At 38.7% G+C, this 14,538-nt stretch overlaps 1 protein-coding gene across 1 annotated transcript; it reads left to right on the top strand.

Moving 5' to 3' along the window:
- Positions 1–4,115: 4,115 nt before the first annotated feature.
- LOC311083451 (myosin heavy chain, fast skeletal muscle-like) lies at positions 4,116–14,491 on the top strand. The gene is made up of 39 exons (XM_084114982.1): positions 4,116–4,330; positions 4,425–4,568; positions 4,652–4,808; positions 4,915–4,942; positions 5,115–5,217; positions 5,383–5,475; positions 5,598–5,661; positions 5,755–5,853; positions 5,932–6,035; positions 6,118–6,256; positions 6,481–6,599; positions 6,687–6,836; positions 6,928–7,098; positions 7,191–7,491; positions 7,601–7,665; positions 7,758–7,845; positions 7,940–8,057; positions 8,140–8,263; positions 8,369–8,505; positions 8,594–8,849; positions 8,940–9,182; positions 9,289–9,465; positions 9,554–9,699; positions 9,787–9,877; positions 9,962–10,351; positions 10,427–10,553; positions 10,754–10,872; positions 10,953–11,149; positions 11,233–11,416; positions 11,522–11,687; positions 12,146–12,270; positions 12,388–12,696; positions 12,824–13,027; positions 13,110–13,235; positions 13,330–13,500; positions 13,585–13,689; positions 13,814–13,909; positions 14,016–14,147; positions 14,379–14,491. The coding sequence occupies exons 1-39, from the start codon at positions 4,124–4,126 to the stop codon at positions 14,391–14,393; spliced, it is 5,790 nt and encodes a 1,929-aa protein (XP_083971108.1). The 5' UTR covers positions 4,116–4,123; the 3' UTR covers positions 14,394–14,491.
- The last annotated feature ends 47 nt before the right edge of the window (positions 14,492–14,538 follow it).

Below are 14,538 nucleotides of genomic sequence, written 5' to 3'. Positions count from 1 at the left end.
TGGAAAACTTGAGGAAGCTGAAATTACAGCTTGGTTAACTGAAAGGTCAGGCTAATACAATGACACTGAGTATTTGTATAAGGTAAGCTTGCCAGCAGGATCAGGGGAAGGTATCTGTTGGTATAGAGTGTTATGAGATAACACATTTTTGTTATGAAAAGCAGTTTAGATCAGTTCATCAAATGAATATATGATCATCATCGTTATTCATATATGCTTAAATGATTGGAAAATCTGGTAACACTTTATTTTACATTGTCATTGTTACAGATGTTGTAATAACTATAAATGATGCATAATTACATGCAACTAACCCTACACCAAAACCCTATTCCTAACCCTAAGTACATAGTATTACTCTTTACTTAAATATATAATTATACTGTAACAAGGACACCTTAAAATAAAATGTAACTGACAATCCTCTAGTAGGCTTTTAGCTGTGTCCAGAAATTACATCACTCATAGTTCTGTCATGACAACTCTCGGGAGATTGGTATGGTAATGGAGATTGGCTGGCAATGGATATAGCAATGTTAATATATTTGGTCTTGGCGGAAAAAGATCTGCTATGCTGCTGCTGCAGAGCAAGTACCGAGACATGCTACTGCGAACACCTTCACAGACATTTCTGTGAGCATTTAAGACATGCTGCTGCTGCACATGTAACATGAATTAACCCCGTAGCAGATCTATGCAGGTGGAGCTGGGGAAGGTGGAGGGTTCTAAAAGTGTGCTGCAGACTGTAACAGCAAACAATGGCAACTATTTGAATGTTTGAGCAGCAAGCTCATTGGTCGCTGATGCAACACTAACTGTGCTATTTAGATAACGACATGATTGCTACCAATAAGTTAACCCTTCAAAGTCGACTGACAGTCTAGAGCGCCAAAGTGCGCACGCCTGACATATCTATTAATAGCCTCGGAATGGATTAAGGTATTAACTTAGTTTTTTTTACTATGAAAAAGCTGACATTCGTCTGCGTAATAATGAGTAGACTGTGTTGACTTCCGCGAATGATAAGCCTTCCGTATTTGAGTGCAAATCTATAGCATTTTACCGTAAAACAGAGAAATGGTAGCTACTTTACCCAATCAAATGATAAAATGCTGTTGGTGTGTGAACCAATCACAGACCAATATAAAACAAACAAGGACATTGTCAGGTGTCCTAGGAATGTAAAAAAGGGAGGGGTTTGGAATAAATCTTGCGCGTCTTCCCAGACACAACCTTTTTATATCTTTGGACACAATACATTTGGATTACTTTGGAGATAGACGTTTTTGTACTGGTCAGATTTTACAGAAAATCAACATGGCCAAATGAAGATCCACTGCCGAGCAAGCTGCTGAAATTATTTTTTTTTGAGAGCGATGAGAGTGATAACGGATCTGATCCAGATCGATTTGATTCAGATGAAGAGGATCAAATTATGGACGGAATCGATCCATTTGAGGAGTAAGTATGAAGGCAATATTGCTGATAATATATTGTCTAATATATATTGTATCCTTTTTTTAGTAAAATTATTTTATTGTAGCTTTTCAGAAATAACGGTGCAGTAATCAAATAATGTGCGCCATTACTATTAGTAGATTTTACTAAACTACTATTTGCATTTTACTACATAAGTAGATTTTAAAATGCATGGGCCTTTGTCTGCTACATAAACGGTAGTACAGTAGCCTATTGCTAAAATGAGATTGCAGTTTTGGCTGCATGTAGTCCATCTTCATTTATTGCATAGTAATAAGCTATTTCGTTTACTTTGCTTGTCTATTTTATTGCAATGTTTTTTAGGGAAATTTTATTGTAGCTTTTCACAAATAATGGTGCTGTAAGCCTTATCTAAGGCCTGTACTATTTGTCTACATAAAGCTGAAATGGGGAGGGGGTTTGGTTTAGACCAGTGGTTCCCAAACCTGTCCTGCCGGCACCCCAACACTGCACATTTTCTTTGTCTCCCTAATCAAACACACCTGATTCAACTCATCAGCTCATTAACCCATGTGATAATGAGCTGATGAGTTGAATCAGGTGTGTTTGATTAGGGAGACAAAGAAAACGTGCAGTGTTGGGGTGCCGGCAGGACAGGTTTGGGAACCACTGGTTTAGACATTGTATTTACTCTGTGCATATAATACTATGATGAAGGCTCCAGTAATAATTTGTTTGTTAGAAGTTCTATGACTCTTTACTTGATGTAAAAAATTCACACATGATGATGAATAGCTAATCTTTATTTACCACATTGTAATAAAGGCTGTACAACTTACAGCCTTTATTACAACTCCATCCAGTTCTCCTGTTTTTACGGACTGTTTCTTGCTCTCTGTTGCCTGAGTTTTGGATTATTGCCTGGGCTGACGTTCACTGCTGTTTCCTTCAGCGGTCCCCGTCTACTAGGATCTGATTACAGCCCACTGCAGTCCCCTGCACTGTCAAGGACCTAACTGCTGACACCTGTGTCTGATCTGATATAGGGGGAGGGAAGGGGGAGGGGAGGGGGATTGGGAGGGGGATTGGGAGGGGGATTGGGAGGGGGAGGGGTGGCGGTGGCGGTGGCTGAATGTATGTCTACCCTCTTTCCAAAATAGGATTTCTTTACTTCAGTGTGTGTCATATGTCAAAGTAAGATATTAATAGACTAAACATATATAATTATAATACACAATAACTTTGAAATGGAAGTTTAGGATAAAGGTTTGACTTATAACTGATTTCATCAGGTAGGATGTCTGTCAGTCTGTCCATACATTTCTTATAAAATGGGTCAAGAAAGCTCATATCAAAATATGTGAGGTTGCCCATGTATAGATTCTGCTTGGTGTGCATTATCAACTTCTATAAAAGCCAAGAGGGTAGTCCAGAAGAGATGCAGAGAAGAGAAGAGACCTCAGAAGTTCCATCAAGTGGTAAGAGCCTGTGCTGACTGTGACTGAAAGGAATTTAACATCATCACTTATGCGTCTGTACTCAAAGTAATTGTGTTTTTTATTTATATTAATACATTGTAATGATTTTTTATTTCTTTTTTTTTATTATTAATTTTTTTTATCCACAGTTAAAAAAGTGAACATTTCATCTGGTCTCAAGGACAAAAGGCAAGTGAGTTTATGATTCAGTGTGTGGATTAGGGCAGAAGAAAACAGTTGTTATAGTCTGTATTATAGACGAAAACTGGTGAAGCATGCTGTTTTTAAAAACCTATGTAATTTATTTACAAAGAAATGTGTTTTTAGTAATTTATTAGTAAGATGAATTTAAGGAAGGGGTCCCATTGACCTTTTTTTGGTGCCAAATATACCAACTATTGTATTCGCTTTTATTGTGTTGTATCTGTATTGTATTTTGTTTTTCTTCTACCACTTTTGAGTCTATGAGAGCCCATAGAACCCCTTGTGGGAAAGTTATACAAATTTGGCCCAAATGCAGAGGACATTTGACACATTTATGTGCAGACTCAGTCTGAGGAAACAGAAAAAGAAGCGGGAAAGGGCCAATTGATGATGCTATAATAGAGCAAAACATGAAATTGGTTCAAACTACAGAACTGATGGTCTGATTAAATTCAAACTTGGGATGCAGTTTTGCTATCATAATCCATCATGAGATTTGCATAAATATAAATCATTAGAAAAGTTAATATAATGAAACCAAATCTGTGACAGAAATTTCTTAATATTTGTCAGGAAATATTTGTCTGTTTCATGCATACTCGTAGCAGGAGGATGCACTCAGGCAGAGAGACCACAAGTGAGACTCATAGTCGGCAGTGAAAATCTCTGTATTGTCCTGAAACTTCATATATGCCACAATTCATATTGTACTTTATGTGCCAACCCCTGACACTAGCATTTCAATTTCATCACCAGAAAGACATATTCAATCGATATTTTTTGCCATTAATGGGCCCCTTACCTGCTTCTTGCTTGCTATTTAAATGTTTATCTAGTATTGTTTTATGTGTCTGTATTCATGAGTAAGCCTACACTTAGGAATATGCCTCTTTCCTAACACAATTCATGTGTTTTATATTTTGTATGTCTTGCCTTTGTTGAATATTTATGAAATTTGTAATGGATAAGTTGATATTTTCTCTCTTTAGTAAGCCGCCACCATGAGTACAGACGCGGAGATGGAGATTTATGGCAAAGCTGCCATTTACCTTCGTAAGCCTGAGAGGGAGAGAATGGAGGCTCAGGCCAGACCGTTTGATGCCAAGACTGCCTGCTATGTGGTTGATGCCAAAGAGTTGTACCTCAAGGGAACAATCAAGAGCAAAGACGGTGGCAAAGTCACAGTTGTTTTGCTTGACACTAAGGAGGTAAATTTGAATTTCCATTTCATGTAGATGCTCATTAAATTACTTATTACATTGTTTTCTTTTATATCTAATATCTAATTTATCAAATGTATAGGAGAGAGTTGCTAAGGAAGAAGATGTCTACCCAATGAATCCTCCCAAGTATGACAAGATTGAGGACATGGCCATGATGACCCATCTCAATGAAGCCTCTGTGCTGTATAACCTCAAAGAGCGTTATGCTGCATGGATGATCTACGTAAGTTCTGAAACGACATAAAAAGCATTTAAGTTCATTTTTTCTGTGTTGTTGGACTCTGACCATGTCTCTGCTCATTTCAGACCTACTCTGGACTCTTCTGCGCGACTGTGAACCCCTACAAGTGGCTCCCAGTGTATGATGCAGAAGTGGTGTCTGCCTACAGAGGCAAAAAGCGTATGGAGGCCCCACCCCACATCTTCTCTGTCTCTGACAACGCATATCAGTTCATGCAGTGTGGTAAGACATTATGGAATTAAATTCTACAGAATTAATTAAGATGAAGTAGATGTTGCTGTTAATATAATAACTATATACCGGATATTTTACAAATTTCAATCAACAGATAGAGAAAACCAGTCTGTCCTGATTACGTAAGTATTTTCATTTAATTTCAGACCATGACAAAAATGAAAAGTATAACATAGATGGAAAATTTATGGAGATATTTACAAAATAGAATTTAAGATTGAACAAAGATTGAATATACTTTTGAAAAGTCTACATGTCTTTCAAACTTCTGTCTTCTAATCTCTTATAAACCAGTGGAGAATCTGGTGCTGGAAAGACTGTGAACACAAAACGTGTCATCCAGTACTTTGCCACAGTTGCAGTGTCAGGTGTCAAGAAAGAGTCCAGTAAAATAAAGGTATGAGATACAAAACTATGTCATATATAATATTTTAAAAGATGATGATTTACACTCATCTCACAAACTATACGATATGTGAATTTGTGAAATGCCTATAAATTGTGTTTAGTCATGAAATAGAAAAACAATTGAAAATAAATGAAAACCCTTCAAACATCACAGGGCTCTCTTGAGGACCAGATCATTGCTGCCAACCCTCTGCTTGAGGCTTATGGTAATGCCAAGACTGTGAGAAATGACAACTCCTCTCGTTTTGTAAGTTAACCACTGTTTATTTACAGTACAGATGGTCAGTTGTGTTTAATTTTACTGTACATAGTTTTCTATAAAGAGATTATAATAATTATTTATGTATTATACTATTATGATTTAAACAGGGTAAATTCATCAGAATTCATTTCGGCGCCACTGGAAAACTGGCTAGTGCTGACATTGAGACATGTAGGTGGACATGATTTTATTGATCCATCCTGAACAGTTGTCTTTGTCTGTCACTCTTCAGATGATTGTGACTCAAGTACATTCTCTCAACAGATCTGCTGGAGAAGTCTCGAGTGTCATTCCAGCTTCCAGATGAGAGAGGCTACCACATCTTCTTCCAGATGATGACCAACCATAAGCCTGAGATTATTGGTAGGTTCACATTTCATTAATTCAATGTTTCAGATAATATTGTAAGATGCTCTTTCATAAATGCTGTGTATTTTACAGAAATGTCGCTCATCACCACCAACCCCTATGACTTCCCCATGTGCAGTCAGGGTCAGATCACAGTGGCCAGCATTGATGATAAAGCTGAGCTGGATGCTACTGATGTGAGTCATTGCTATTTGAATATTGATATATTCTATTTAAATATGGAAAATTATATATTTTATTATTCTCTGTAATTTACAGGATGCTATTGACATTCTTGGTTTCTCAAGTGAGGAGAAAATGTGCATCTACAAGTTCACTGGAGCGGTGCTTCATCATGGTAACATGAAGTTCAAGCAGAAGCAGCGTGAGGAGCAGGCTGAGCCTGATGGCACAGAGGGTGAGACTTGTGTTATCCTGGGCTTTGAAATAGTAACCATTGCACCGACTTTGCTGACAACAGAAACTGTGTATAAAATGTTTAGTGTAAATATAAACTAGAAGTTGCATGCATATCAATAAATCTAAAAATGAAAGGGAAAGTACCTAGTGCCTGATTTATTATAATTTTACATAAAAGACTCTATAGAGCAAAAATAATTTATTTAAAAATGTATTTAACAGAGGCTGACAAAATCGCCTACCTTCTGGGTTTGAACTCTGCTGATATGCTGAAGGGTTTGTGCTACCCTAGAGTCAAGGTCGGAAATGAGTATGTGACCAAAGGCCAGACCGTACCACAGGTATAGTAACATTAATACATATGTTTAACCTAAAATTCTGGCTAATTGCAGAAGCAGAATAAAATATCCATTCTATTCTACTTACAGGTGTACAACTCTGTTAGCGCCTTGGCCAAATCTATCTATGAGAGGATGTTCTTGTGGATGGTCATTCGTATCAACCAGATGTTGGACACAAAACAACAAAGAAATTTCTACATTGGCGTACTGGATATTGCTGGCTTTGAGATCTTTGATGTAAGAATGATTATTTTATCTCTTTTTATGTCAAAATGAATGATATTCAGAAGGTAGTAAACGTTTTTGTCTTTTTTTTTTGTCCTCCAAGTACAACAGCATGGAGCAGCTGTGCATCAACTTCACCAATGAGAAACTGCAACAGTTTTTCAACCACACCATGTTTGTGCTGGAGCAAGAGGAGTACAAGAAGGAGGGCATTGTTTGGGAGTTCATTGATTTCGGCATGGACTTGGCTTCTTGCATTGAGCTCATTGAGAAGGTTATCAATGGTTTATGAATTTATTAATTTCCATTGATCCTATTCTCAAAATCTCCTATTTTTGATAATAAACAACATTCTTTTATAAACAGCCCATGGGTATCTTCTCCATCCTTGAAGAGGAGTGCATGTTCCCCAAGGCTTCAGACACTTCCTTCAAGAACAAGCTATATGATCAGCATCTTGGCAAGAACAAAGCTTTCGAGAAACCAAAGCCTGCCAAAGGCAAGGCTGAAGCCCACTTCTCCCTGGTTCACTACGCTGGAACTGTGGACTACAATATCACTGGCTGGTTGGACAAGAACAAGGATCCACTGAATGATTCTGTTCTGCAGCTGTACCAGAAGTCTTCTGTCAAACTGCTGGCTGCTCTCTACCCACCTGTTGTTGAGGGTAAAGAAAAAATCTATTTAACAAAACTTTGATTAAATTTTGAACTTTCTTTCTTGTTTTTGCATTTATTTTGCAACTTCTAGTTTCCTTTGTATTTTTATCTCAATAGATACTTCTAAAAAGGGAGGCAAGAAGAAGGGTGGCTCCATGCAGACTGTGTCCTCCCAGTTCAGGGTATGTATAGAGATGACATCACAGTAATATTGCTTCATTTTAGAAAAAAAAAAGAAATACAAAGCATGCCAACCTTTTTCTATTCTCCACAGGAGAACTTGGGCAAACTCATGACCAACTTGAGGAGCACTCACCCTCACTTTGTGCGTTGCCTGATTCCTAATGAGTCCAAGACTCCAGGTAAAGTATAAAAAAAAAAAAAAAAGTACAGATATTTTGGTTCTCAATATTTGAGTTAATTTACCAAGTTCATGGTGTAAACTGTTTGTTTTAGGTCTCATGGAGAACTTCCTGGTTATCCACCAGCTGAGGTGTAACGGTGTTCTGGAGGGCATCAGAATCTGCACAAAGGGCTTCCCCAGCAGAATCCAATATGGTGACTTTAAGCAGAGGTAAATGGGACCACATGAAAAGAACATTTACTAGGAGGCTCCTAATTAAAAGATATGAAGTATTTTGATACATTTTCCACAGATACAAGGTGCTGAATGCCGGTGTTATCCCAGATGGACAGTTTATGGATAACAAGAAGGCCAGTGAGAAACTCCTGGGATCCATCGATATTAATCATGACGACTACAGATTTGGACATACAAAGGTTCATTATTTAGCTTTACACATTCCAAAGATTCAGTGATCATGGTCATTTAGCTTATACAGTTTAAATCAATATATTTAAATTGACTGTTTTACATAAATTCAGGTGTTCTTCAAAGCTGGTCTTCTGGGTGTTCTTGAGGAGATGCGTGATGAGAAACTGGCTACTCTGGTCACAATGACTCAGGCTCTCTGCCGTGGTTACCTGATGAGGAGGGAGTATGTGAAAATGATGGAGAGGAGGTGATTATTGTAATGAGTAAAGATGACATCAATGATAACTGTGCAAACTTAATGATGATTATGCCATTTAATGATGAATTATTCACAGGGAGGCGATTTACACCATCCAATACAACATCCGTTCATTCATGAATGTCAAACACTGGCCATGGATGAAGGTTTATTACAAGATTAAGCCTCTGCTTCAGAGTGCAGAGACTGAGAAGGAGCTGGCAAACATGAAAGAGGACTATGCAAAATGCAAAGAGGCTTTGGTTAAGGCTGAAGCCAAAAAGAAGGAGCTTGAAGAGAAGATGGTAGCACTGTTGCAAGAGAAAAATGATCTGCAGCTGCAAGTAGCATCTGTGAGTATATTTTATAATTAACTGAATTTTGGCTACATTAAAAATGAGCAAGGTTGTTTCCAATAAAATAGCAATCTATTTTACAAACAGGACTCTGAGAATCTCTCAGATGCTGAGGAGAGGTGTGAGGGTCTGATTAAAAGCAAAATCCAGCTTGAAGCTAAACTCAAAGAGACAACTGAGAGACTGGAGGATGAGGAAGAAATCAATGCTGAACTGACAGCCAAGAAGAGGAAACTGGAGGATGAGTGCTCTGAGCTGAAGAAAGACATTGATGACTTGGAGCTCACCTTGGCTAAAGTGGAGAAGGAGAAACATGCCACTGAGAATAAGGTTAGAGATTGAGTTGGTTTAAGATTAAATTTAATCTCTGTTTTATATATTGATATAGAATATGAATTTTGATATTTAAGCTTATTTGGAACAAAAAATCCTACAGGTCAAGAACTTGACTGAGGAAATGGCAGCTCAGGATGAGAGCATTGCTAAGGTTACGAAGGAGAAGAAAGCCCTCCAAGAGGCACATCAGCAGACACTGGATGATCTTCAGGCCGAGGAGGACAAAGTCAACACCCTGACCAAATCCAAGACAAAGCTTGAGCAGCAAGTTGATGATGTGAGTTGATTATGTAAATTAATTATATTAATTCATCAAATCAACTGTTTTCTGCTGTGAACATATTTTATATATCATTGTCCTGTAGCTTGAGGGTTCCCTTGAACAAGAGAAGAAGCTCCGCATGGACCTGGAGAGAACCAAGAGAAAGCTTGAAGGAGACCTGAAATTATCCCAAGAGTCCATCATGGACTTGGAGAATGACAAGCAGCAATCAGAGGAGAAAATAAAAAAGTAATTAAAGCAGGAAATCTTTGAAAACATTGAATTTTTTTATTGTTGTGTTATGTTTTTTTTTTACAACTACTTATTGTTGAACAGGAAAGACTTTGAAACAAGTCAGCTGCTCAGCAAGATTGAAGATGAACAATCTCTAGGTGCTCAGCTTCAGAAGAAAATCAAGGAGCTTCAGGTATTTAGAGATTTTTTTCAAACATTACATCATTATGATCAAATACAGATAACCAAAAATCTAATTAACTACTTACCACCATAGGCCCGCATTGAGGAACTGGAGGAAGAGATCGAGGCTGAGCGCGCTGCTCGTGCTAAGGTTGAGAAGCAGAGAGCTGATCTCTCCAGGGAACTTGAGGAGATCAGTGAGAGGCTTGAGGAGGCTGGAGGAGCCACTGCTGCTCAGATCGAGATGAATAAGAAGCGTGAAGCTGAATTCCAGAAGCTGCGTCGTGATCTTGAAGAGTCCACCCTCCAGCATGAAGCTACTGCTGCTGCCCTCCGCAAGAAGCAGGCAGACAGTGTGGCCGAGCTGGGAGAGCAAATCGACAACCTGCAGCGTGTCAAGCAGAAGCTTGAGAAAGAGAAGAGCGAATTCAAAATGGAGATTGACGATCTTTCCAGCAACATGGAAGCTGTTTCCAAAGGAAAAGTAGGAAATTTTATGTTTAAAGAATACATAACATGTTGAAGTTTTTCAATTATCTAATGACTTTTGTATTTGCAGGCTAATCTTGAGAAGATGTGCCGCACACTTGAGGACCAACTTAGTGAAATAAAATCCAAGAATGATGAGAACATTCGCCAGTTAAATGACCTCAGTGCTCAAAGAGCAAGACTTCAAACTGAAAATGGTAACTAATGAAAATCATGAATACATTAATAGTATTCCAACAGTAACTGAGTGTGGTGTATTAAGATTATATATAGCACTGCATTTCTGACAGTCTTATCAGAAGAAAACGCACTTATTTACATTCTGCTTTCAAGGAATTTGTTTTGATAGTAACTGATAGACAGCACAATCTGACACAGTGAATCTAAATCTATACAGGTGAGTTTGGCCGTCAGCTGGAGGAGAAGGAGGCTCTGGTTTCTCAGCTCACCAGAGGCAAACAAGCTTTCACTCAGCAAATTGAGGAGCTTAAGAGGCTTATTGAAGAGGAGGTTAAGGTAATACAGCATAATCAATTCATGAATTACTTTACTGTAGAGACAATAATACAATAATATTATGTGACTTTGTCCCTTAGGCTAAGAACGCACTGGCCCATGCTGTGCAATCAGCCCGTCATGACTGCGACCTGCTCCGTGAGCAGTTTGAGGAAGAGCAGGAGGCAAAGGCTGAGCTGCAGCGGGGAATGTCAAAGGCCAACAGTGAGGTTGCTCAGTGGAGAACCAAATATGAAACTGATGCCATCCAGCGCACGGAGGAGCTTGAAGAGTCCAAGTATGTATATTATTGTATAATATTCCTAACTCTCACAGCTATTTTATAGATTAGAATTCAAAATAATGTGTATTACTTAACAGGAAGAAGCTGGCTCAGCGTCTGCAAGAGGCAGAGGAACAAGTTGAGGCTGTGAACTCCAAATGTGCATCTCTGGAGAAGACCAAACAGAGACTCCAGGGTGAGGTGGAGGACCTCATGATCGATGTGGAGAGAGCCAATGGTTTGGCTGCCAACCTTGACAAGAAGCAGAGGAACTTCGACAAGGTAAACAGTTTTAGTCATATTATATTCTCTTTGTAAAGTATTGCTGGAATGGGCTTTGTTCAACATTTTTTAAACAAACAATATCCTAAAATATCTCCACCAAAGGTCCTGGCAGAATGGAAGCAGAAATATGAGGAAGGTCAGGCCGAGCTGGAAGGTGCCCAGAAAGAGGCTCGTTCACTCAGCACTGAACTGTTCAAGATGAAGAACTCCTATGAGGAGAGCCTGGATCAGCTGGAGACCCTCAAGAGAGAGAACAAGAATCTGCAGCGTAAGAATGAAGCCGTTAAATTAGAAAAAAAACTTAAAGGGATTGTTCACCCACCCAAATTCTTTTACTAATTACTGACCCTCATGTCGTTCCAAACTCGTGAGACTTTTGTTCATATTCGGAACGCAAATTAAGATCTTTTTTATGAAATCTGGGAGCTCAATTCATATGGATTAGTTTTATGATCTCTTTATAACCTTTTTGAAGCGTCAAAGAATCAATTGTGTAGCTGTCTATGGAGGGACAGAAAGCTTTCAAATTTCATCAAAAAAATCTTCATTTGTGTTCCAAAGATGAACAAAAGTCTAATAAGTTTGTAATGACATGAGGGTGAGTAATTAATGATAACATTTTCATTTTTGGGTGAACTATCCCTTTAAATGTTTTCATTCTCAGTGAGCATTAAAAAGTAAGCACATGTGCATTATGATACATATTATATGTTTTTCTCTCTATAGAGGAGATTTCAGATCTGACAGAGCAGTTAGGTGAGACTGGTAAGAGCATCCATGAGCTGGAAAAGGCCAAGAAGACAGTGGAGACTGAGAAGGCAGAGATTCAGACTGCCCTGGAAGAGGCTGAAGTGAGTATCTGGAGATCAATATGGAATTCTTGCTAGAACCATCATACAGTGTGGTATTCATCAATACACTGTGTGTATTTTCATTCTTATATTTAAATGTTGTTTTATTTTTCATAGGGTACACTGGAGCATGAGGAGTCCAAGATTCTTCGAGTCCAGCTTGAGCTAAACCAGATCAAGGGAGAGATTGATAGGAAGCTTGCAGAGAAGGATGAGGAGATGGAGCAGATCAAGAGGAACAGCCAGAGAGTCATTGAATCCATGCAGGGCACTCTGGACTCTGAAGTCAGGAGCAGGAATGATGCCCTGAGAATCAAGAAGAAGATGGAGGGAGACCTTAATGAGATGGAGATTCAGCTGAGTCACGCCAATCGCCAGGCTGCTGAGGCCCAGAAACAGCTCAGGAATGTTCAGGGACAACTCAAGGTATGCATAGGAATTCTTCTTTTTGACTTTGGGTTGTATTCATATATTTTTTTAATAATCTAACATATGGTAAGTACAGCCTAGCAGAAATCACATCGGAAGCTCATTCTACAGCTATTATGTTCAGGATGCCCAACTGCACCTTGATGATGCCCAGAGAGGACAGGAAGACATGAAGGAGCAGGTGGCCATGGTGGAGCGCAGAAACACTCTGATGCAGTCTGAGATTGAGGAGCTGAGAGCTGCTCTGGAGCAGACAGAGAGAGGCCGCAAAGTGGCTGAACAAGAGCTGGTGGATATCAGTGAGCGTGTTGGGCTGCTGCACTCTCAGGTAAGGGCATATTGTTTCCCTGAAATTAAGGGAATTGAGAGCATCATTCAAAATGTTCAAACTGTTGCTTTCCATTTTGTAGAACACAAGTCTCCTGAACACCAAGAAGAAGCTTGAGGCTGACCTTGTTCAGGTCCAGAGTGAAGTTGATGACACTGTACAGGAAGCCAGAAATGCAGAGGAGAAGGCCAAGAAGGCCATCACTGATGTGAGCAACAGTAGCTGCCAAATGTTTCATAAGACGCTTACATACATTTTACGTAAAAATGTGGATCTAATGACTTTCTGTATCAATGCAAAAGGCTGCAATGATGGCAGAAGAGCTGAAGAAGGAGCAGGACACCAGTTCTCACCTTGAGAGGATGAAGAAGAATCTGGAGGTCACAGTGAAGGACCTGCAGCACCGTCTGGATGAGGCTGAGAATCTGGCCATGAAAGGAGGAAAGAAACAACTCCAGAAGTTGGAGTCCAGAGTAAGCCTCTTTATAGTTATGATATGGGCAAGGTGAAGTATGTTATATTACAATTGGTTTGAATAAAAATAATATGTTCTTTAGGTCCGTGAGCTTGAGGCTGAAGTTGAAGCTGAGCAGAGACGTGGAGCTGATGCTGTTAAAGGTGTCCGCAAATATGAGAGGAGAGTGAAAGAGCTCACTTATCAGGTATGACCATATTCCTCACAAGTTTGTTCAGACAAAAGAGTCTGTATAATAGTGTATGTACTGACAATGCCTATTTTTAGTAAAGGATCAATGCTTAATTTTGTAAACATGTATTTTTTTGAAGACTGAAGAGGACAAGAAGAACATCACCAGACTCCAGGATTTGGTTGACAAACTGCAGCTGAAGGTCAAAGTCTACAAGAGGCAGGCTGAAGAGGCGGTATGTAAATCTAATAGAACATTTAGACACTGTAATTATTTATATTGGAATTCTAATTTGATGAAACGTGATACATGAACCATATATATATAAAAAAAAACTTTAGGAGGAGCAAGGCAATGTTCACCTGTCCAAGTTGAGGAAGGTGCAGCATGAGCTTGAGGAGGCTGAGGAGCGTGCTGACATTTCTGAGTCTCAGGTCAACAAGCTCAGAGCCAAGAGCCGTGATTCTGGAAAGGTTAGACTAAGTAGATGAGTTTTTTTGTTGGTTTTTTTGCATTATTTATTCAACTTGTTTATCCAAATACATGAACTACCTCTTAGAAGTAGTAGTGGAACTATAATAATTGCATTTTGCTGATGTTACATATCCTGTATGACATTTGCACATCTGTATTCTCTTCATTATGTAAAGTGAAGAACATTTTTTGTTAATAAGACTAATATTTAACTCTTCCTTCTTTCCCAGGCCAAAGAAGAATGAATCTTTAACACTTGAAAGGAGCATTTGCTGAAGTCATATAATATGAATGTTTATTGTAAAAGTACCTTTCTTAATAAACCTGTTTATTTCAGCAAATAATTAGCCTTTGTGTGATTTTTCAACAAGATACACTATTACAACACTA

The sequence above is a fragment of the Abramis brama genome, assembly GCF_963993115.1.
Source record: "Abramis brama genome assembly, chromosome: 5".
Classification (NCBI taxonomy): Eukaryota; Metazoa; Chordata; class Actinopteri; order Cypriniformes; family Leuciscidae; genus Abramis; species Abramis brama.
Note: the sequence above shows the minus strand (reverse complement) of the source record. Positions and strands in the feature narration are given on the sequence as shown.

What these genes read in the sequence shown, in the direction of transcription:
- LOC311083451 (XM_084114982.1), top strand. Translation starts at nt 4,124, where the DNA reads ATGAGTACAGACGCGGAGATGGAGATTTATGGCAAAGCTGCCATTTAC. An exon ending in CTGGCTTTGAGATCTTTGAT is followed by an intron (nt 6,837 to 6,927) that starts GTAAGAATGATT and finishes TTGTCCTCCAAG; the next exon opens with TACAACAGCATGGAGCAGCT. An exon ending in TTATTGAAGAGGAGGTTAAG is followed by an intron (nt 10,873 to 10,952) that starts GTAATACAGCAT and finishes TTTGTCCCTTAG; the next exon opens with GCTAAGAACGCACTGGCCCA.